Source organism: Gobius niger, assembly GCF_951799975.1.
Source record: "Gobius niger genome assembly, chromosome: 22".
In the NCBI taxonomy this organism is placed as follows: domain Eukaryota; kingdom Metazoa; phylum Chordata; class Actinopteri; order Gobiiformes; family Gobiidae; genus Gobius; species Gobius niger.
This window is the reverse complement of record NC_136873.1, coordinates 20,484,518-20,507,983: the sequence shown is the minus strand read 5'-3', so window position 1 is coordinate 20,507,983 and position 23,466 is coordinate 20,484,518. Positions and strand designations below refer to the sequence as shown.

Here is a 23,466-nt window from a genome sequence, read left to right as displayed (position 1 = left end):
TATGGCAGTTATGAAATAGGATTACATAGCTATGAAATGATGTTTAGGCTGTATGACTTGTGTTTGTGGGTGACAGTCAGGGGCAGGATGAGCTCATGTTGAGCAGGGGTCGTGTGTTTGCTGCTGCTCTGGCCGGAGTGGGGACCTGAGGCACAGTGTGGAAGCCACTACACGGGGCTGGGGACCAGAGAGATGGTGTCAGGGAGGGCCACGAGAAGCAGGAGGGTTGGAATATATGCAAGCTTTGCGTAAAGTGTTGGAGGAATGTAGTATAACTATTCCACTGTCATCAAAGCACAATAAAGTATCAGCTTCATTCACATCTTTAGGGTCATGAACAGCGCATGGGAAAAACCCAGAGGTTTTCTCAGATTCGCACTGTAGAAGTTGCTCCTCCTGAAGCTAACAGAAGCAACACAATGGATACCAAATAGAAGTCCGTAACATGATACAACATGCTGAGTGTGTACATATGATTACCTGTAAGTTGTGGATGATTCTGTCCCACATACAGCTGGATCCTTCCCTGATGTGATGCTGCACTTGACTCAACTGGTCTTGAACACGGGCAGAATCAAGTGTCTGGTTTCAATTGTAGGAATCTCTGGATTGATGGAAAAAGGAAAAGGACAGAGAAGCCAAGGGTGTAACAGAAAATCAATATGCAAAGATATATCAATATAAAAAAAAAATGCTTAAAATATTATAAATGTTATATTATCATATTATTCTAGTATTTATTATCATCATTATCATTATCATTATCATTATCATTATTATTATTATAGCAAAGCATGAGATGGAGGGGCATAGTTCAGAGTGCAGCCGTCTGTATTGTGAATTGCATCACAACACATTTTCTAAGATCACAAAATAGCATTTTGTGGGTCAGATGAGATTATTCCATAAAAAGAAAATGACAGAATCTAACAGTGCCCATACAAGGTGCTTCTGGTTCCTCTTCAGAATTTCCAGGTCACAGATCTTATTCTGGGACTTCATCCAGCAATTAACATTATAATTACTATAATCAGTGTGTTGTAATTAAACGATATAGTGGTCAATAAAAAAAATAAATTACGCAACTGTCCCTAAACGTGTGTCGTTAGTGCTGCTGTCATGTGTGCGAGCTTACGTTAACATAGGACAGGGCACACACAGAAAGTCGCAAATATAGCGTTTGGCAGAGCTTTCGTTAGCATTAGCAAAATTCTACCATTTATGAACCACTTTTGCGCTAAATTGCTTTCCTTCGTTCTTTTTTGCGATGTGATAGCTTCCATTGGTTTATCGTCACGTTATTGTTTCTGGTAAATATACAATCTGTTCTTAAAATATGCTATAAAAAACATTTAGATAACGGTACAAATGTATTTACCTCCGTAGAAACAAACACTTCCTGATGGACGTACGTAAAGAAACGTCATGCGTCACACGTGTGCTCCACCCGACAGCTTTAAAAAAAAAAGAAAAAAAAGGCCGACAGCTTTTCCATACGAACCACTAGGAGTCGCATAAGTAAAACAGTGTCGTTTTTAGGGACTGTAGAGTCGACCTCGGTGGTCGTTTTTTCCAGGAGGACGGTCTGGCTGAGGACATGTCTGTCTCATTATGCTACGGCTACACCTCTTTGTCAGGGGTTTGCACCTTCTACAATTGCAACCAATCTCACATAATGCAGTGGAACGGGAGACTGCAGATGACGTACGTGGGCCAGTGCAAACCTTTGGCTCTCCTTAACTGTTCAATTCACTAAGGAATGAACAGGGAGGTCATCGGGACGTTCCCCAAACCTAACCCTTTTTGCTACAAAAAAACCTTTTGTAGCAATTTTTTGGGGGGGTCAAACCATATATGCAGCCGGCTATATCCAGAGTCATAGCAACAGAGCAGTACATGAGCTAACCAGTGGGGGCGCTACTGCGCACAGCTCCACAGGTGAACAGATAAACTTTTATAAAGTGATTTGAACCATTTGCAAAACAAACCCTCACTGCTGTCCCTCATGCTCTTGTGTCTTCAGTAAATGTAGTGTAAAAAAACACCACCATATTACCTACATTTCTTCTTCTTTTGTGCATTTTCTGACGCACTTCCAGCGCCCTCTGGTGGTAAGTCTTGAAAAAGCAGGCTGGACATTGTAAACATGTGAAAGCATAAACGGAGTGATGGCAAATACGCTTGGGAAGCACAGATTTATTTACACATTTACACCTTTACTGGGGCCAAGTGACAACAGGTTGTGTTTACGTGACATCACCACATTCCAAAGAGCCTATAGTTCAATCAATATTAAAGTGATAGTCTGTAAGTTTGCAAAGTGAGGAGAGATAGAGTTCAATTTGAAAGGAAACAATTAAATTCATCCCCGCTTTATAACATTTGTAAAACATTCGACTTCCAGACTTTCACTTTAAAAATGAGATCGAGGGCAGGTAGAATTTCAGAATGGTAACTATGGTGACTATGGCTTATATCTCAGACGTCACTGGAACGATTCACATCAATCAAAAACTGTCACAAAGTTCAGCATCTTCTCTCTCAGCAGACCCAAATATTTTCTGATAAATGAACCCGAAAGTGGTGATAATATTGAAGAGCATTTTCAGACATAAGACAAATGTAGGTTTGTGATATTTGGCGTTTTTAGAGTAGTATTGACACCTGTCCATCTGAGATTATGACTTCATAACTTAAATTCTAGAGCGTCCTCAGTCCTCAAACTTCATGACGCCCTCGAAGCCGTTGTAGGTGAATGGTTGCAGCACTGGGGCGCAGGTCTCCTGGGCCAGGCAGGCCATGCGGTTGCTCTCACAGCTGTTTTCTGAGCCAGGACCCACGTACACGCTGTCCGGAGAGTCTATGGACGGGTCCTCATCGAAGTAGTTGTGGGGCCGCAGTAAGACTCCGCCCCCGTTGCCCACGGTAACAGTGTTAGGGATGTCCTCAGCGTGAGGGATGTGTAGGAAGCCGGCCGTCACCCAGGCAACCAGGTCCTAGAGAGACAAAATGTAAAGTTTATGTTTAATGTGAAAGAAGTGCCCCAAGCTTGGATATTAGGTCCAGTGTTCCAGTATCCACCAGGGGGTCAGCTCCTTGGGCAGCCACAGCCGTATAGGAATCATGGCTGAAAGCTACAGTATCTCTGGCAGAGTGTATAGTCTGTTCTACATTTGGGGTCAACTAGTGCAGTAAAGTTGGGCTGAATGTGCCGCTGTTGCACAGACTTCTTCAGCGCGCGTGTTGCTATCATTAGTGTTAGCCTTGATAGACTCAGTCTGCGTTTGCCCGTGTTACACCGTGACTAGGGATGGGTAGGTGCCGAAACTAGGCCATCAGTCCAGGTATACCACACCGGTTTCTACTTCTGCCTGTGATTGCATCCAAAGAGCACTTTGCCACCTGTGACTCAATAAAATAATGTCTACAAATATGTGTTTGCTGTGAGCGGCTCACCTCTCATAAAACCTGACTGTAATGTTACTGGGAGTGGGTACATCTCCAGCTCGTCGCTATTGAACAGCCAAATATGAGATTTAGAAGTTAGAGCCTCATTCAAATCCATTCTTTATAGCATTTGGTCATTCAGAGCTTTTCTGCGTCCGAAAACGACGCCAAACCGGATGTGCGTCAGCCATGGCAAGTTGCTTCCGAATTGGTCTGTCAGTTAGGAAGGAGTTAGGAAAAGGAGCCTTGATGCTAACTATCATAGCCACTTTAGCATAGGGACCTCTGATGCTAACTATCATAGCCACTTTAGCATAGGGACCTCTGATGCTAACTATCATAGCCACTTTAGCATAGGGACCTCTGATGCTAACTATCATAGCCACTTTAGCATAGGGACCTCTGATGCTAACTATCATAGCCACTTTAGCATAGGGACCTCTGATGCTAACTATCATAGCCACTTTAGCATAGGGACCTCTGATGCTAACTATCATAGCCACTTTAGCATAGGGACCTCTGGTGCTAACTATCATAGCCACTTTAGCATAGGGACCTCTGGTGCTAACTATCATAGCCACTTTAGCATAGGGACCTCTGGTGCTAACTATCATAGCCACTTTAGCATAGGGACCTCTGATGCTAACTATCATAGCCACTTTAGCATAGGGACCTCTGGTGCTAACTATCATAGCCACTTTAGCATAGGGACCTCTGATGCTAACTATCATAGCCACTTTAGCATAGGGACCTCTGATGCTAACTATCATAGCCACTTTAGCATAGGGACCTCTGGTGCTAACTATCATAGCCACTTTAGCATAGGGACCTCTGATGCTAACTATCATAGCCACTTTAGCATAGGGACCTCTGATGCTAACTATCATAGCCACTTTAGCATAGGGACCTCTGATGCTAACTATCATAGCCACTTTAGCATAGGGACCTCGGGTGCTAACTAACCAGTGATTAGGAGCTATGTGCCGTCCCATAAGCCACTGCGCCAAACCACCCACCCCACTCGGCCCCACCCTCGAGTGTTTCCTGCGCAACCACTGTTGATTGACAGGAGCACATTTAATAATAAAAATAATAATAATTAAAAATTAAGATTCTGCACAAGCCAAACTTTATAAAATTGATAAATCCATGTTGTCGTCCCCACAGTCACATGTCAGTGTTAAAGACGAAACTCAGGAAACGGATTAAATGCTTTTGTTTTCATTTAGTAGAAACTTAAGCCACATGGATCCTTTGCTGCTGTAGCTTTATCAAACAGCTGTTGGAATAAAATAAGACTAAAGGGAAATGTTTGGATCATTTGGATTTATTTTTCTCCTTAAATGTCTTTGTTTGGACACTATGTTGTTGTTGGACACTAGGGGGCGACATGCACTTTTGTTTGGCCTGCACACCACCAATAACTTTAAAGAAGAAGAAAAACAGCTGTTGGTGATGTCACTTCCCTTTCCCCTGTTTAAGGACGGACGGATTGTTCAAAATGCAGCTGAAGCTCTAGTTCCCAAACTGCACAGATCTAACAGTCGACCCAGGAAAGGTTAAGGAGTTAGTTGCTCGTGTTAGTGCTTAGAGGCTACAATGTGATGGTTTCAGACGCAGCCCCTGTTTTGTATAAACCAAAATGCTACGCAGTGTGCCTTTAAGTAAAAGTACAAATACATAAGCGGCAATTCACTTTTCCACTTACATCTGGATGAAAGCGAGAGCCACTCACTCTCTCATTCATACACCAATGTACAAACACACCGGAGGGAAGGTGGGAGAAGTAAGTAAAAGTATAAGAAAATGTCACTTTCAGATGTACTTTCTATTTAAAAATTACCAGACACCGAAAACACAGCCTGATTTGACCACCACCATTTACAGATAAATACACACTTTTTTTGTTGCCGTGTCTCTCCATATTTTCATTCATGTATTGATTTTCCACAATAGAAACACAGTTGCGGTGCAGTACTTGGAATGTTGTTGTAATACCAGCTTTTCACCACCAGATGGCAATATGTGGACGTCTGACTTTGGAAACTGGGTTTGCAAGTTTAAAAGTAGCAAAAATGAATCATGAATGTTTCAAATGTATAATTGCACCCCACTTAGAACTATTGCACCAATAAAATAATTAAAGGTTACTCAAGTAAATGTTCTGGGGCGGGGGTGTTAAAAAAACATTACTGAGGTGTATAGGGAAAGATAAATACATTTACTTACATCAATTTGAAAAGCTAAATATGAGGGAAACATGTATTGGTGCACTGACCTGGTTGTCGATGTTCTCGTTGTCCTGGATGAAGGTGCTGAAGTCCACAGCTGGACTCCACATGTTGTTCTGGCTGTAGAGGCTGCTGCTGGTCTGCTCCTGGTCCTTGTGTTTGGTGATGGCCACTTTGTATCTGCGAAAACACAGGCGCTCACTCAATGTTCACAGCATTTTTCAACCCAACTGGTCTTCACACACGCCAAAATGCAAATGTACGAATAATGACAATAATTTGGGAGAAAATGGTAAAAATGAGGAAAGATTTTGCAAAAATTCAATAAATAATACATTTTAAAAAAGGGAATACATCGAGGACATAATGGGGAAAAAAGTGGGGGGGATAGGGAAAATAATAGCAATAATACATGAACAAAAAATAATGGGAAAATTAGTAAAACAATGGGGCAAAAAGACCCAAAAATTGTGCACAAACATTGGAAAAAATGTGACAACACGGGGCCAGTGTGTGTGTGGGGGGTGTGGCTCTGACCTGGCCCAGGACATGGATCTCTCCTCGGGCTGGCCCTCGGGCAGGTGATCCCCGGCGAAGCTGTACACCTGCAGCCTGTAGGAGCGCTCGTGGCCCCAGCGGTTGGTCCGGTTACTGGAAATGTGCAGGTAACGCGGCGTCTTAGTGCCGTGACGAAGAGCCGCCTCCTGTGCAGAGAAAAACACACATATTATGATTCTTTTTGATCAGTATTCTCACAGATGCCCCTTTACAATGCTCAGTTAAATCTGCTGCATAGCTAGTTACTCAGCTTTAAAGGGACTAGATGCAAGTTCGTCATTTCATGCTCACTACTGCCACCTCAGGTCTTATTTGTAACTTCAGCTTCTAACACCTTTGTGAGTGACAGTGCAGGATTTTAGAGGCAGTTGTGGTGAACAGGTCTGAGCTCATTCTACACATTAGGACATGGCTGGAACATGTAGGGGGAGGAAAATACATCATTTTAACATTCTGTGTTTGATATTTGTGATTAAAGCACTTTTGATCCGTGCTCAGGACAGGACAGGACATAGGGAATGCTAACTGTTCCGGGCGTACCTGCTCGGTGTGCAGCGTGCTCTCCACCAGGTGAGGTATCATGGCGTAGTGATCGGGGATCCAGGGCAAAGACACGTTCCTGTACTCCATGTCCTTGGTTTGAAACATGTTCTGGACTCCTGAAAACAGTTCAGCTCAGTGTTTATCGTCTGCTCATAGCAAATACCAAAAGGCCAGGTACCATCAGCTGCTGACCGACATCAGCCAATAACCTTACTCTGTCCTGGGGCTAACGTCATTGTGGTGCCCTTAAACACTTTGGGAGTAAAACAGCAGAACAGAGTCTCTTCCTCTCTCACTCTGACAGGAAGTGACAAATGTAGAGGTAAACTTCCCCTCCATGTCACAGGTTTTAATGCTTTTCAAAATATGACTTATTTAGAAGGCAAACATCAGCTGTAAATAATTATTAAAGGAACAGGCCACCGTGTTTGCATACTGAGATATGTTCTAACCTGAGCTTAGACGAGTTGATGTGTACCTGTTTGGTCTTTGTTCGCGCTCTCAGTCACGCAAAACGACCAAAGATGTTGTTAGCATTTGGCCTCTCCCAATGTATTCCTATAGCTCCAAACAGGGGTCAAGTTGGAAGCGAACACACTCTTCCACGGGCACAAAGGCCAGACAGGTACACATCAACTCGTCTAAGCTCAGGTAAGAACATATCTCCGTATGGAAAAACGGTGGCCTGTTTCTTTAAGCTAATTGTTAAGCTGCTGGCAGGAAGTGACATAGCATGGTTGGCACAGCAACAGTTTAAAATTGCTTACCTCTATATGTCACTTCCTGCCAGTGTGCGATAAGGAAGTGAAACGATAAACATCACAAAAAATGTTAAAACTAAAGAAAGATGGGTACATTCTTTAGCAAAATCTTAAATATAATTTTGCTAACTGTGTAGCAAATATAGTTTCTAATGTGTCATATGCACTTTAAAGGAACAGGCCACCGTTGTTCCAGACTGAGATATGTTCTAACCTGAGCTTAGACGAGTTGATGTGTACCTGTCTGGCCTTTGTGCGTGCCTTCGGTCTCGCAAAAAGAGCAAAGATGTTGTTAGCATTTTGCCTCTCCCAATGTATTCCTATGGCTCCAAATGGGGGTGAAGTTAGAAGTGACCAAGCTCTTCCACGGGCACAAAGACCAGACGGGTACGTATCAACTAAGCTCAGGTAGAACATGTCTCAGTATGGAGCAAATGTGGCCTATTTCTTTAAAGGTGCATTATGGGACTTTTTATGCAAAAAAAAAAAAAGAGTTACTGTGTATTTGACCTTTACCAGGCGCAGGTGCTGCAGGGCAAAGGTCAGACGGCTCAGTGCAGATGTTACAGGCTGAGGGAACCTCTGGTTAATGGGCTGCAGGAACAGAGGATCCACCAGCTAATAGGGCTTTTTTGGGGTTCTTTTTTGTTCCATAACCCTCTGGACCTGACTGTTGCTGTGTCCCGCCTCAGCTGTGATGGCGCTCTGTGATAGGCTCAACAACTCAACCACGGTCATGTGACATGACAACATTCTAAAGAGCCTACAAGAAGTAATGCAGATTCTATTTCTATTTCAATCTAAATCTTTTTTGGACCAAGATGTCTGGTGTATTTCCTGGGATCTGCTGTAGCCACTCCTCCTCCTGCCCCGAGTGCCCCTATGACCATATATAAATGAAAGTTCCCATAATGCACTTTGAAAGTATTGAGTCCTCTCTCTCTCCACGCCTCTCATACCAGTAGGTGGAATGAGGTAAAATGTAGGTAGAAAAGTGCAGTTAAACGTTTGTGTAGGAAATGTTTCTCAGAGCACTCACCTAGCACATCCAGGTCAGCTTTGAAGTGAACAAAATGCGTGTGAATGTTCCCTAAGACGTTAGGAGAGACTTGATGCCCGTGCTTGAGGTTGCCTGTCATGAGGAAGGAGGTGGAGATGTATCCTGTGGCGTGCACTTTGGCCTCCACAGCGCCGTTCTGGTAGAAGATGAAGTCCCACATGTAGTCGTAGTTTCCGATGGCTGTGATGGTCCTAAAGACCAGCGCGCTGTTGGCCATCCCGCCATAACTGTTATGAAAGAAGTCTGCAAAGTGTCTGCGCAGCGGCTGGCCCAGGTACAGCTCAAAGATGCAGATGGAGTTCCTGAAGCGCATGGGCTTTGGCACATCTATGTATCTGTAGGTGTCCACGTACGTGGCATCGTACGGACAGTCCACACCTCGCATCAGCTCGTGTGCAAAGCGCCCGATGCCAATACTAGAGTCCAGGAACTTGGTCATGCCCATGCCCGGGGTCACCGCGCCGTACACGGACATGGCCTCCTGCACGCTCAGCTCGTAAAGGATTCGCTCGTGCTTGAAGCGAACGTCAAACACGCGCATGCCCGTGAGTGAACTGAGCCCGAAGGCGAAGCTCCAGTCCATGTACAGGACGTGGTTGTGGCTCACGCTGTAGCGAGCGCCCTCGGGGTTCACAAGCTGCGGTCCGAGCTGCAGAGGGGGAGTGCGTGGTTTCAGAGAGCCGTAATCCTCCCACGGAGTCTTCACGATCTTCTTCACAGTGCCCGCTCTGTACTTGTCCTGCAGCTCCTCCACAGACGCGAAGTACTGTCCGTTATAAAGCAGGCGCTCCACGCTCCACTGGGACGTGTTGGTGCTGTGGTGATCCACCAGCACCTCGAAGCCCACGGGCTGGATGTACATTCCACTCAGGTCCCGAAAGAATGAGATCCATGTCTTTCTCTCGCCTGCACATGTCCCCCGGGGCATCTGTTCGAAGGCATTGAGCTTGTGCTCACGGTCCACGCCAAAGCTCTCGTGGAGCAGCGTGTTCAGAGGCAAAAACACCTGCTCCTCGAGGAACTGGAACAGAACAATGTACTCTCCAATGGTGACCGGGCGTGCGCTCAGCGGCAGGTCAGTGCCGTAGCGCTCACGAGTCACGTCGCGATGGTAGGTGGGATTGGGCAGTGGTCCCACCTCATACTCTTTGATGTATCCTTTGGCGCCGTAGAAGACCACCACTGTGGCCTCTCTGCGTGGGACAGGACCACGTGCGTCCAGGTACTTCAGAACCTCAGACTTCCGAGGCACACGCAGGTCAATGAGGAAGAGAAAGTTCTCATCGGGTCTGGTGCTCTGGCGAGTGGAGATCCTCAGGTCCTTCAAAGAAAGGAAGAACTTTATTAGGTCAAATTTATACATGTGTAATTATATTAATATTCACCGAGGTGAACACATGAAGTACTACAAACTTCAATGTGGTCTTCAAAAAGCAAAAGAACTAGAAAACAATAAAATACAAATGATAATACAAAAAAAAACAGACGGAAACTCATTAAGATTTTCGGATCTGTCCCATAAAAAATGTGGAACCTCTTACCCCTCACCTTCACAGAGCGTATTTTGCCTCGTTTGAAAGCTACAACATTCATCTGAATTGATCTTTTTCCTCGCATTGTTGCCATCACTTTTTCCACATCTCTCTTGTATCACTTTATTGTTGCGTTTTTGTCATTTCATTGCTTTTTTTTGTGGCTTATTTTGTCACTTTTTGTCGCTCTTTTGTTACTTTTTCATCATATTTGTTGATGTTTTTTGAAGAAGCTTTTGGTAAATTTGGGTAAAGCCAAACTAACTACCAACTGCCAACTAACTAATAATATCTGAAGAAGACAATCGGTGACTGGATGGGTTGTATTGTAAGAAACCTGTTTACAGGGAAGATGATTTACCCTTTAATTTGACAGAAGGCACCACACATGAGTCACTTTTACACTTCTAGTATTACTTTTTGTCATCACTTATTTATTTTGTATTTTACACACAAATGTAAAGATACATTTCTTTTACAATGAAAAATTAAACCCCTGCCTTCTCATATGTGACAAAATGTCAATTGATTCACCTAATATTAGCACAGCATTAGCACATTCATGTAGTCTCTAAACCCCCACCTGAACCAAGCACATTATTTCCACTTTGGCTTTAAAAAGCTATAAAGAATGAGATTTTTAAAAAGTGAAAAAGTGACAACAACGTGAGGAAAAAGTTCCATTTTGTAGGCCTTAGCTTTCAAATGAGGCATTACACTGGCCTATATTGCAGACGACACAACAGTGGTGGGCTTCATCAGCTACAGAGACGAGTCAGACTACAGGAGTGGGTGACAGTCTGGCCATGTGGTGCTCACAGAACAATCTCTCTCTAAATGTGGAGAAGACAGAAGAGATTGTGGTGGACTTTTGAAGAGCGCGGGTCCAGCTCCTCTGACAAGACCAGCACTAAGTTCCTGGGTGTGCACATCACAGAGAAGCTCTCCTGGACCATGAACACTACATCACTGGTCAAGAAAAGTCATCAGCGTCTCTACTTTCTCCACAAGCTGAGAAGGTCCAGAGTCCCAGTCTCCGTTATGTGCAACTTCTACAGAGGGACTATAGAGAACATCCTGACCAGCTCCATCACTGTGTGGTTCTTCTACAGAGGGACTATAGAGAACATCTGACCAGCTCCATCCTTGTGTGGTTCTTACAGAGGGACTATAGAGAGCACCCTGACCAGCTCCATCACTGTGTGGTTCTTCTACAGAGGGACTATAGAGAACATCTGACCAGCTCCATCACTGTGTGGTTCTTCTACAGAGGGACTATAGAGAACATCTGACCAGCTCCATCACTGTGTGGTTCTTACAGAGGGACTATAGAGAGCATCCTGACCAGCTCCATCACTGTGAGGTTCTTCTACAGAGGGACTATAGAGAGCATCCTGACCAGCTCCATCACTGTGTGGTTCTTCTACAGAGGGACTATAGAGAGCATCCTGACCAGCTCCATCACTGTGTGGTTCTTCTACAGAGGGACTATAGAGAGCATCCTGACCAGCTCCATCACTGTGAGGTTCTTCTACAGAGGGACTATAGAGAGCACCCTGACCAGCTCCATCACTGTGTGGTTCTTCTACAGAGGGACTATAGAGAGCATCCTGACCAGCTCCATCACTGTGTGGTTCTTCTACAGAGGGACTATAGAGCATCCTGACCAGCTCCATCACTGTGTGGTTCTTCTACAGAGGGACTATAAAGAGCATCCTGACCAGCTCCATCACTGTGTGGTTCTTCTACAGAGGGACAATAGAGAGCATCCTGACCAGCTCCATCACTGTGTGGTTCTTCTACAGAGGGACTATAGAGAGCATCCTGACCAGCTCCATCACTGTGAGGTTCTTCTACAGAGGGACTATAGAGAGCATCCTGACCAGCTCCATCACTGTGTGGTTCTTCTACAGAGGGACTGTAGAGAGCACCCTGACCAGCTCCATCACTGTGTGGTTCTTCTACAGAGGGACTATAGAGAGCATCCTGACCAGCTCCATCACTGTGTGGTTCTTCTACAGAGGGACTATAGAGAGCATCCTGACCAGCTCCATCACAGTGTGGTTCTTCTACAGAGGGACTATAGAGAGCATCCTGACCAGCTCCATCACTGTGTGGTTCTTCTACAGAGGGACTATAGAGAGCATCCTGACCAGCTCCATCACTGTGTGGTTCTTCTACAGAGGGACTATAGAGAGCACCCTGACCAGCTCCATCACTGTGTGGTTCTTCTACAGAGGGACTATAGAGAGCATCCTGACCAGCTCCATCACTGTGTGGTTCTTCTACAGAGGGACTATAGAGAGCACCCTGACCAGCTCCATCACTGTGAGGTTCTTCTACAGAGGGACTATAGAGAACATCCTGACCAGCTCCATCACTGTGTGGTTCTTCTACAGAGGGACTATAGAGAGCACCCTGACCAGCTCCATCACTGTGAGGTTCTTCTACAGAGGGACTATAGAGAGCACCCTGACCAGCTCCATCACTGTGTGGTTCTTCTACAGAGGGACTATAGAGAACATCCTGACCAGCTCCATCACTGTGTGGTTCTTCTACAGAGGGACTATAGAGAGCATCCTGACCAGCTCCATCACTGTGTGGTTCTTCTACAGAGGGACTATAGAGAGCATCCTGACCAGCTCCATCACTGTGGTTCTTCTACAGAGGGACTATAGAGAGCATCCTGACCAGCTCCATCACTGTGTGGTTCTTCTACAGAGGGACTATAGAGAGCATCCTGACCAGCTCCATCACTGTGAGGTTCTTCTACAGAGGGACTATAGAGAGCATCCTGACCAGCTCCATCACTGTGTGGCTGGAACATGCAGGGGGAGGAAAATACTGAATTTTAACATTTTTATACTCCATATAGTCCCTTTAAGAAATACACTATAAGCACATTTTCTTTTTGTCATCAGAGAGACAGCGATTTACAGGTCTGAATGTTCAGTGCTTCACTGCCACAGTAACTTAGAAGGATAATTAGCCTCTTCAGGTCCTACTTTCTGCACACCTTTGAACTAACGCCAGAGTGATTTAAAACATTTTGTGTGATTTAAAGTGCCTTAACTGTCCATCTGTCTCATAAAATAAACATTTGCAACAATAAATGAATTCTGATTCAAACTTTCTTAACTTCGCCGCAAAATGAGAGCAAGGAGAAAGTAGTGGTCTTCTTGACTATATAGGACATTCGGACACAGCCTCTGTAGTGCATTTGAGTTCAGCTTACACTGCGTTCCAAATTATTATGCAAATTATATTTTTGTGTCAAAAAGGTAAAAAAAATAACAATAATAATGAAACTCATGGATGGTGTCGTGTCTTGGGGCTCTATGAATCACTGACATTAATCTCAGAGACCTGGGATGATTAGTTTTCAGGTTAAGCCCAGTTAAGGGAGAAACTATTGAAAAAGGACGTTCCACTTTATTAAGCAGATCATCATTTTCAAACAATATGGGAAAGAAAAAGGGTCTGTCTGCTGATGAAAAGCGTGAAATAGTTGAATGCCTTGGTCTAGGTATGAAAACCTTTGATATTTCATGAAAGATTAAGCGTAATCATAATACAGATAAGACACACTCCGTTTTGTGCAGATAAAGGCACAATATGGACGGTTTCTGCCAGACAAACACATCAGATTAGGAGAACAGATGCTATAAAGCAGCAGACAGGTATTTGAAGCTGCTGGTGCCTCTGGAGTCTCCCGAACATCAAGCTGTAGGACCCTCCAGAGGCTGCAGTTGTGCAAAAACCTTCTATCCGGGCCTCCCCTAAACTGTTCATTGAAGCTGATTAACAGAAACGGCTGCAGTGGCTCAGAAATACATGAGACTCATTTTCAAACAGTCTTGTTCACTGATGAGGCCGTGTAACCCTGGATGGTCAACTCAGTGAAGTAGTGGATAGTTGGTGAATGGCCACAATGTCCCAACAAGGCCGCCGTAAGGAGGGGGCGGAGTCATGTTTTGGGCCAGAATCATGAGGAGAGAGCTGGTCGGCCCCATTAGGCCCTTTTAGGATCCCTGAAGGTGTGAAAATGACCTTTGAAAGATATGTGGAGTTTCTGACTGACCACTGTCTTCTATGGTACACAAAGAAGAGTTGTGCTTTCCCGAACAAAATCATCCTCACGCATGACAATGCACCATGTCATACTGCAAAGAAAACCTCTGCATCACTGGCTGCTATGGGCATAAAAGGAGAGAAACTCATGATGTGGACCCCCTCCTCCCCTGACCTCAACCCTATTGAGAACCTTTGGAGCCTCAACAAAAAACACTTCTATGAGGCTGGGAGGCAGTTTTCATCCAAACAGCAGCTCTGGGAGGCTATTCTGACATCCTGCAAAAAAATCCAAGCAGAAACTGTCCAAAAACTCACAAGTTTAATGGATTAAAGAATTTTGAAGCTGCTATCACACAAGGGCTCCTTTGGTCAAATCTAACTTGACCTGTTAATATTTTTGTTGATTGAAATAGCTTTTGATTTCCATAAATATGACCTCCTAATGCTACAAATACAACAAATGACCATTTTCAGTTAATTATAAGCTTTAAAATGTGTTGAAACGATGAGTTGCATAATAACTTGGAACAGTGGATTTTGAGGTTTTTACTATATTTATTTTTGAAAAAAATACTGTTATCACTAGGACATTTTTTCCACCACATTTAAATGATCCTCTACCAGTTAAAGACTTGAAAATTATTCTGACTCTCATTTGAGTTGACAATTTAGAAAATCAGAGAAAAATGTCATTTGCATAATTTGGAACGCAGTGTATAGTGATGACGTAACATCCTGTCACTCGAGCCAATAGGTGTTTCAGATGAGCGAGGCGCTGCAAGCGGCAGGGTGGGGGGATTGGCGCAGTGGTTTATGGGATGGCACATAGTTCCTAATCACTGGTTAGTTAGCATCAGAGGTCACTATGCTAAAGTGGCTATGTAGTTAGCATTGAGGCTCCTTTTCCAAACTCCTTCCTAACTGACTTCGGAAGCATCTTGTCATGGCGGACGCTGACGCACATCTGGTTTGGCGTAAGAGCTCTGACCAATCTGCTCGTTTCGGACGCAGCATCAGTCTTTTTTGAATGGGGCGGGCTCAACGCCCAATAGGTGTGTTTAAGATGAAGTTCGCCCCGCCTCGATTCCAGACGAGCCCAGGCAGTGGCCGCCTGCAGCCGCCTGCAGCCGCCTGCAGCCGCCTGCAGCCGCATGCAGCGCCTTGCTCATCCTAAACACACCTAATGTATCGTCACTGTAGATTGTGAATTGTAAACCTCAGCCCTGAGCTCCTCCTCAGGCCTGAGCTCCTCCTCAGGGCTGAGCTCCTCCTCAGGCCTGAGCTCCTCCTCAGGGCTGAGCTCCTCCTCAGGCCTGAGCTCCTCCTCAGGCCTGAGCTCCTCCTCAGGCCTGAGCTCCTCCTCAGGGCTGAGCTCCTCCTCAGGCCTGAGCTCCTCCTCAGGCCTGAGCTCCTCCTCAGGTCTGAGCTCCTCCTCAGGTCGTTCCAGAATCCAATTTTGGCGCAGAACAAATGGGGGACATTGCTGCGGTCAATGTGCCAATTGTGACAGGCCCTTTAAAGGGACTAGATGCAAGTTGGCCATTTTATGCTCACTGCTGCCACCTCAGGTCATACGTGTAACTGCAGCTTCTATATTAAGCTATATTAAGCAGACCCGAATGAACACCTTTCTGAGTGACAGAGCAGGATTTTCGAGGCAGTTGTGGTGAACAGGTCTGAGCTCATTCTCATTAGGACATGGAGGAACATGTAGGGGAGGAAAATACTTATACAATACATTTTTGAACTCTGTATAGTCCCTTTAAGTCTCAATTCACAAACAGCAAGTTTAAGTCAAGTCTCCCACCTCGCCTTTACCAAAACAACCAAAGCATCCAGGCCTATTTGTTTAACTCTATAAATCTTTAAGGCTTACCTTCTGCTTGCACATGTAATGTTGGATTGATTGATATTCTTCGTTGCTCAGGTCTGCAAACACCCGGCTCCTCGAGTCATGTTTCCAATCAGCTTTCCCTGCCGTCGCGCACTGGGTCTTTGTGCGCAAGTAAAGCACAACGAAAGCCAAATTTAGCAAAAGAGAAATCAAAACAAAAACGCCACAGCCTAATTTGAGTCGAGAATGCATGTTTGATCACTCTCTCACACTGAGGCTCAGTCTGTCTGCTCTACTATATGAACTCCACACCAAACTGACTCCACTGTGACCCCGCCCCTCTCTCTGAGTCTCTCTCTCTCTCTCTCTCTCAGGGAGGGGGGACGCCCCGCTGGGAGTGGGGGGGGGGGGCTTCACTGTTCTGCGGGGGAGACACAGCAGGACGTCTTCAAGATTCCAGATTTAGGGCCCGTTAACTATTAACCTCTTGAGCCCCAGCGGAAATGTACTGCAATTTCTCCACTTCAGTTTGACCCAAATCTACAAGCTTCTCGACTGGAGCGTCCAGCCCATAGGCCAGAGAGACACCCCATTTGAAAGCTAAGACCGACAATACTGATCTGAACATTTTCGTCGCTGCGTTTATGTCACTTTTTTGTGGTTTCATCTCTGGCACTTTTTGGCTCTTTTTGGGCATGCTTTGGGTTCTTTTTTTAAACTCTTTTTTGGCTCTTTTTTTTTATCCCCCTTTACTCTTTTTTGTTGCTTTTAAGGCGCTTTTTTTTGTCCTGTCTTTGTCACACCCTTTATGGGTTTTCATCCTTGCTTTTGTCGCTCTTTGACACTTTTTTTCAAGAAGCTTTTGGACTCGGGTGACGCCAAACCCGCTTTAGTCGGGGGTCAAGAGGTCAAAGGCCGTGTACCTGAAGAGGAAGCCACTCAATTATAATGTTGCTTGTGGTACAAACTCATTCCTAACTTTCCAAACATATTTGTTCCATCCCAGGTCTTCACAGGGATTTTTAAAGGCACATTTCACAACTTTTCAGGGTCACTTTTACAAAAATGCTACAAAAGTGGCCTATAAGTTCATAAAATCTACTGTGATCTACTGTGATCTACTGTGTTTCCCCCACACATGTCTGAGTCTACAATAAACCTATCAGGTGCAGCTCCTTTCAAATATGAAGTGTATTAAAGTTTGCTTTAACATTAACGCACCACACTATAGAGGACAAACATGACAAACAACTGTAAGAACCAAACCCTCCTTCACGCCAACTCGAACTCTAACTGAATATTCTGCACACTGTTTCTTTTTTGAAAAGTTGCTTCTTGCATCTCCTTCTCTGGGTCTTATTTTATTTTTTAAAGCAACATGGTGAAACCCTGGAGGGACCGAGGGAATGAAGGGAGAAGCAGAAAACAACCTCAGTCTCTGAAGGTTTAGCACTTGGCTTCACCCGAGTCGAAAAGCTTCTTGAAAAACAGGGTCAAATAGCGGCAAAAACAAGGATGAAAGCCCATAAAGGGTGTGACAAAGACAGGACAAAAAAAGCGCAACAAAAAAGAGTAAAGAAGAGGGGGGGGGAAAGCCAATAAAGAGCCAAAAGAACCCAAAGCATGCCCAAAAAGAGCCCAAACAGTGCCAGAGATGAAACCACAAAAAAGTGACATAAACGCAGCGACGAAAATGTTCAGATCAGTATTGTCGGTCTTAGCTTTCAAATGGGGTGTCTCTCTGGCCTATGGGCTGGACGCTCCAGTCGAGAAGCTTGTAGATTTGGGTCAAGCTGAAGTGGAGAAATTGCAGTACATTTCCGCTGGGGCTCAAGAGGTTAATAGTTAACGGGCCCTAAATCTGGAATCTTGAAGACGTCCTGCTGTGTCTCCCCCGCAGAACAGTGACATGCCCCCCCACCCCCACCCCCCCCGCTCTCACTCACAACTGTCACTCATTTGCTACATAGCAATCCGATCTAATAGACTCTATGGGAACTGTTAGAACTCATAGACTATAACCAACCAAACTGTGAACTTTCCTTCATCCACCTCCTGGACGGGGAAACACTTTGGGAGGGGGTTTGTGGTTGTTTGTGTTGTCACTGAAATCAAAGCACTTTTCTTCAACCTGGGCATGACCACTTTCACTGTAAATGCCTGCACTTTTCAAATTGAAATAATAAGGTATCTACATTTAAACTACTGCCTGTTTATTCTCATACTGGTCCACTGCCTCCCGGAGCGAGCTCAGTTCTTCTGCTGCTGTTCCTGTTGTTTCCACTGCCACGACTGCTGCTCCAGCCACTGCCTATTCTAATCATTACCTTATAGGATCAGTGCTTCACCATCATTGTATTCCGTCCTGCAGAGAACCACAACTATGAGCAAGCTTAGAGATGAAAGTATTTCTTTTTTGGCTCATGGTCTGTGTTGTTTGACGGTGCTCAGGCATGTCCTACTATCGTTGATCACTCATTTGCGTTTCAATGCGGCACAAAGCTGGAGAGGGGGGAGAGGGTCCAGTCTGTAACATCATCCTCACTATGGAAACTTACTGGAAGTTCATCAATCTGGCCAACAGCCTACATGTCGCTGGGTCAGATACAGTGCCTCTCGAAAGTATTCATACACCTTGAACCTTTGCACATTTTGTCATGTTTACAACCCTAAACATAAAGATTTTATTTTGATTTTTTTACTGAACGTTCACACACAAGTAACCGACAACTGTGAAGTGAAAGCAAAATGATACATGATTCTGTTATTTTTCAAAAAATGGAAAAGTGAAAAGTGGGGCGTGCATAAGTATTCATACAGTATAAATAAATACTTTGTGTAACCCCCTTTTACTGCAATAACAGCACAAGTCTTTTGGGGTTTGACTCTACAAGGTTTGCACATGTAGAGACTGACATTTTAGCCCATTCCTCTTTACAAAACAACTCAAGCTCTGTCACATTAGAAGGAGAGCGTTTGTGAACAGCAGTTTTCAGATTATTCCACAGATTTTCAATAGGATTTAGGTCAGGACTTTGACTGGGCCATTCTAACACATTAATATGTTTTTATTGAACCATTCCATTGTAGATTTATCTTTGTGTTTAGGGTCATTGTCCTGCTGAAGGTGAATCTCCGTTGGCAGTGGTGCTTTACTCTTTCCATTTCCGAATGATGGATTGAACAGTTGCTCCGGGAGATGTTTAAATCTTGGGAAATCTTTGTATAACTTAACGCTGCTTTAAACTTCTCCACAGCTTTATCCCTGACCTCTCTGGTGCTCCTTGACCTTCATTATGCTGTTCAGTGACCAATACACTCCGACCACAGCTCTGAGGGCCTGAAAGAACAGCTGTGATTATACTGAGAGTAGATTACACACAGGTGCCTCTATTTAACCGTTAGGCCAAGGTGTGAACATTCTGGAGTCATTAGGAATGTTTTAAAGGCAATTTAATGCACTCAGAAAATGCTGTATGAATACTTATGCACGCCCCACTTTTCACTTTTCTATTTTTTGAAAAATAACGGAATCATGTATCATTTTGCTTTCACTTCACAGTTGTCGGTTACTTGTGTTCAAGGTGTATGAATACTTTCGAGAGGCACTGTATGATAAGCTGAAACGATGATGTGGAATGTTCAACACATAAAGGGGAGGTAAGACTGACTTGAAACTCTGGATGATGAGGCTGATCATCCAGTGAAACTGCAGACGCCGTGTCACCTCAGGGTTTGTTATTCATACAGGGCCTGGTCAGAAACTCAACATTTCAGACAGAGAGTCTGGAGCCATTCAGGGATTTCAAAAACAACAGGAGGATCTGAAATGGTGATCAGGAATGGATCAAGACCGGGAGACAGAGAATTACAATAGCCCAGCGTGTGGAGATACTCACTCGTTCATCAGCTGGTCAGAGGGCAGATAAGGTTTGACTTCCTTCATCAGGTGAAGCCTGTTTTAACAGCAGAGCAGATTTAATCACATGTATTAACAGTGAGTCTGTCCCCGGCCCTTTTGATCAAATCAAACAAGTGCTCCTCCACCTTCACATCACACTAATCTCATTTTCACTCTCAATCCACCCAAAGATGTCAAGCCTGACCTACTGACCCAGAAACCAAGAGGTCCAGTCTGCACTGTCAGGAAACATCGAGCCAAATACAAGCAGTTTCCTGCATTCTGGGTCATTTTAGCACCTGGAGAGTGATACCCTTTAATTAAAGAGACTGATGGACAAAAACATTAAGTCAAGCCATTTTGGTCCCAAACAGTGCTTTAACTCTGAACAGAGCAGTTTCAATAAAAGACTAATATCATACAAAGATCATAGCTAATAGCTATGGGCATAAATAGAAACGTTAATTCATTCAAAGTATAAACCTTGGTATAGTCCACTCAGTCCCACTGACAGAGGAGTGAAACCAGGAAAACCAGGCTCATTTCCTTAGACAGAGGAATAACTTTGCTATAGACAGACACAGGCTGATAGAGCAGAGTGCATATCAGTCCTGTTGACCCCCCCACCACCCCCACCCTCTGCGAACAATGTTTTTATGACTTTAGTGCGCTTTTAAGATCAGTGACAGTCCGTGTGACTGCAGATCATTGGCAGCGCTATTTCAAGTTATAAACCAGCGCTATCTCGAGGAGTCGATGGACTGGTCTAACTGTGTGCTGAAAATACAGTTAATGTTCAACAACTTCAAATGGTGCTTCATTCTTCTGCCTCTGAGCCGCGGCGGCGCTGACGCTCCTGATCCATAAGAGCAGCTGTGCTGTCCCCGTGTTTCCCCCGTTTGAGACGATGGTACAGCCCAGCTCTGTGAGACGCGGGAGTAAAGGAAACTAAGTCAATTCGATAACTTTATGAACGAGCCAGCGCGACATGACGGGATTATTAAAGGTTCTGTGCGCAACAGTAAAGGTTTCAAATAACCCATACAAGCTTAAGCAATTGCCTGATGCTGACTGAGCGAGTAGGGGAAGCTGCAGACCCGGAGCCGAGACAGAAATACTGTGAAGCGAATCCACCGTGATAGTGCGCCCTCTCCTGGTAAAGACGGATATACCACGGTGTTAGGTCTTGGGAACGTGAGACATTAACCGAGTTATTTCATTTTTGGATTTCTTATGAACCAATTTTGAAATCGTAGATGCTTCTGTTGTTTGATAAAGATAAGACGACACATTCATTTTCTGCTTAAGATAGTGTTTATGATAGTTGTAAATGAGTAAAAACAATAAATTATCCCAATTACATGCTCCCCAAAAAATGCAATTGCAGGCTGTAAGAAATATTGTATATTTTAATTTGAAAGAATCTTGGCCAGGACACTCTTGAGATTTTTAATTGAGTTAGTTTTATCCTGGATAAATAAAGGACAAATAAAAGGAAAAAAAAGTTATGGCACCATTATTAATGGCACATTGTTGCATGTTTATGTCATTCCAGGCTAGTTTTGACCGTATTATTAGTATTAGTATTAGTATTATTAGTATTGTCATTATTATTATTATTATCATTATTAGCCCAGAATTACAACATTTGATTTTTACACATTATTGACATCAGTGTTGATCTTTTGTTTTAGTGAAGTTGACAGAAAGAAGCTGCTGTATTTAGGAAACAGGGAAGACCCTGACGGTATGTTGTTTTTTACTCTGTTTTTGCATCTGCAAACTAACATTATTAACCCGATTTCTCTCCTTTTCTTTACTGATTACAGCAATTACCGTTACCACAATAAAAATGTGATTTTGTTCCAAAATATTGTCTCTGTCCCTTGTTGAACAAACGAAGGCTCTGTCCTACAAAATACAATGAAAGGATCAAACACACAGTTTTAATTTCATAAAATAACCCAAATAATAGTACATGTAGCCTAATGTCCCAACGATACAACTGTAAAACATGAGCTAAATACCGTCGTATCTGTCTTTGCCAGCAGAGGGCGCACTATCACAGTGGATTTGTCTCAGCTCCGGGTCTGCAGATTTCCATTATTGGATTGAGCTCCTCTCTGATCACTGCAATCGCCCCTATAAACCTGTGCAGTCAAATAAATAAAAGGGATTCGGTGTCATTTCAGCTGCTATGCTAATTTGCGCCACAAGATGGCAATAGTGGCCCGTGGTTGATTGACTTCCCTGGTCTCGCGCAGTTAGCTGCGCCACAGCAAAGGCAACGCCACATCGGAAGACTATATGTTTCTGTTACACTAAGCACTGTATGGGTAACATTAGTGGGACTATTGGTAATTATGAGACAATGTTTATTTCTTTCCGCTATTATATTCCCTGCTAGTCTCCACATTTGATGTTCTGAGATTATGAGTTATTACAAATATATATATATATATATATATATATATATATATATATATATATATATATATATATATATATATATATATATATATATATAAAAAAAAAAATAGCCTTGGCTAGACTATACCCCCCCCCTATATATATATATTTATTTATTGATTGATTTTTATTATTCACTCACTCACTCACTCACTCACTCACTCACTCACTCACTCACTCACTCACTCACTCACTCACTCACTCACTCACTCACTCACTCACTCACTCACTCACTCATGCACAGGCAAAGTGTCTTGCCCAAGGACACAACAACAGCCTGTACCTGCAGGAGCATGGATTTCAACTGCCAACCTTCTGGTTAAAGGACAACTCACTCTATCCCCCTAAACTACTGTATAATTCTTGCTATATCACTTAACATAACTGTTCTAATTGGGGGTATAATCTGGCCTGGGGGGTAATATACTACGGGTTATATTATGGCCAAGGCCATTTTATAGCCGGGGTATGAAATGGCTTAGGCCCCTTTAACCCCGGGTGTAGTCCAGATGGGGGGTTACACCGGCTTCAACTTTACCATCAGATACAGGCCCGGTCAGAGAAACGCAGATGCAGACGGCCTGTGCAGATTACCCCTGGACAGTGACCAGTACATGGCCCAGTGCACTGCGGGGGTCAAACAGGACATCATTAAAGCGGCTGATGAGAGTGTTTGTTTCCAGAGAACTACATCAGTGAACAGGCCATCAGTCTAGCTCAAGACACAGCAACCCCCCCAGACAAGGCCCTCTCACAAGCTGAAATCAGGGCCAGCCAACAAAAAGACTGTCATTGGGCCTGTCCTGAACTACAAAATCAGTGAGTACATGCCCAAAGGTCAAGCTTTTAAGAAAGAGTCCCCTAAATCCTCCTGAGACAGTGGAACAAACGTTATGTTAATGAGGATGGCGTCCTCTACAGGCGCGTTAATGGTAGGGACCAGCTCCTCCTCCCAAAAGAACACAATATTGTCTTCACAGAACTGCGCAGAGAGATGGGACTCCAGGGGGCAGAAAGAACTTTGGGACTGATAAGGGACAGATTTTACCGGTCTAT

The 23,466-nt window shown here is 44.1% G+C and overlaps 1 protein-coding gene across 1 annotated transcript; it reads right to left on the bottom strand.

Annotated features, from left to right (window-relative positions):
• Positions 1-2,711: 2,711 nt before the first annotated feature.
• Positions 2,712-9,963, bottom strand: LOC306981258 (primary amine oxidase, liver isozyme-like; the record flags this gene model as incomplete). The annotated part of the gene is made up of 5 exons (XM_079580818.1): positions 2,712-2,996; positions 5,726-5,858; positions 6,216-6,382; positions 6,777-6,895; positions 8,580-9,963. The coding sequence occupies 5 exons, from the start codon at positions 9,961-9,963 to the stop codon at positions 2,712-2,714; spliced, it is 2,088 nt and encodes a 695-aa protein (XP_079436944.1).
• Between the last annotated feature and the right edge of the window lie 13,503 nt (positions 9,964-23,466).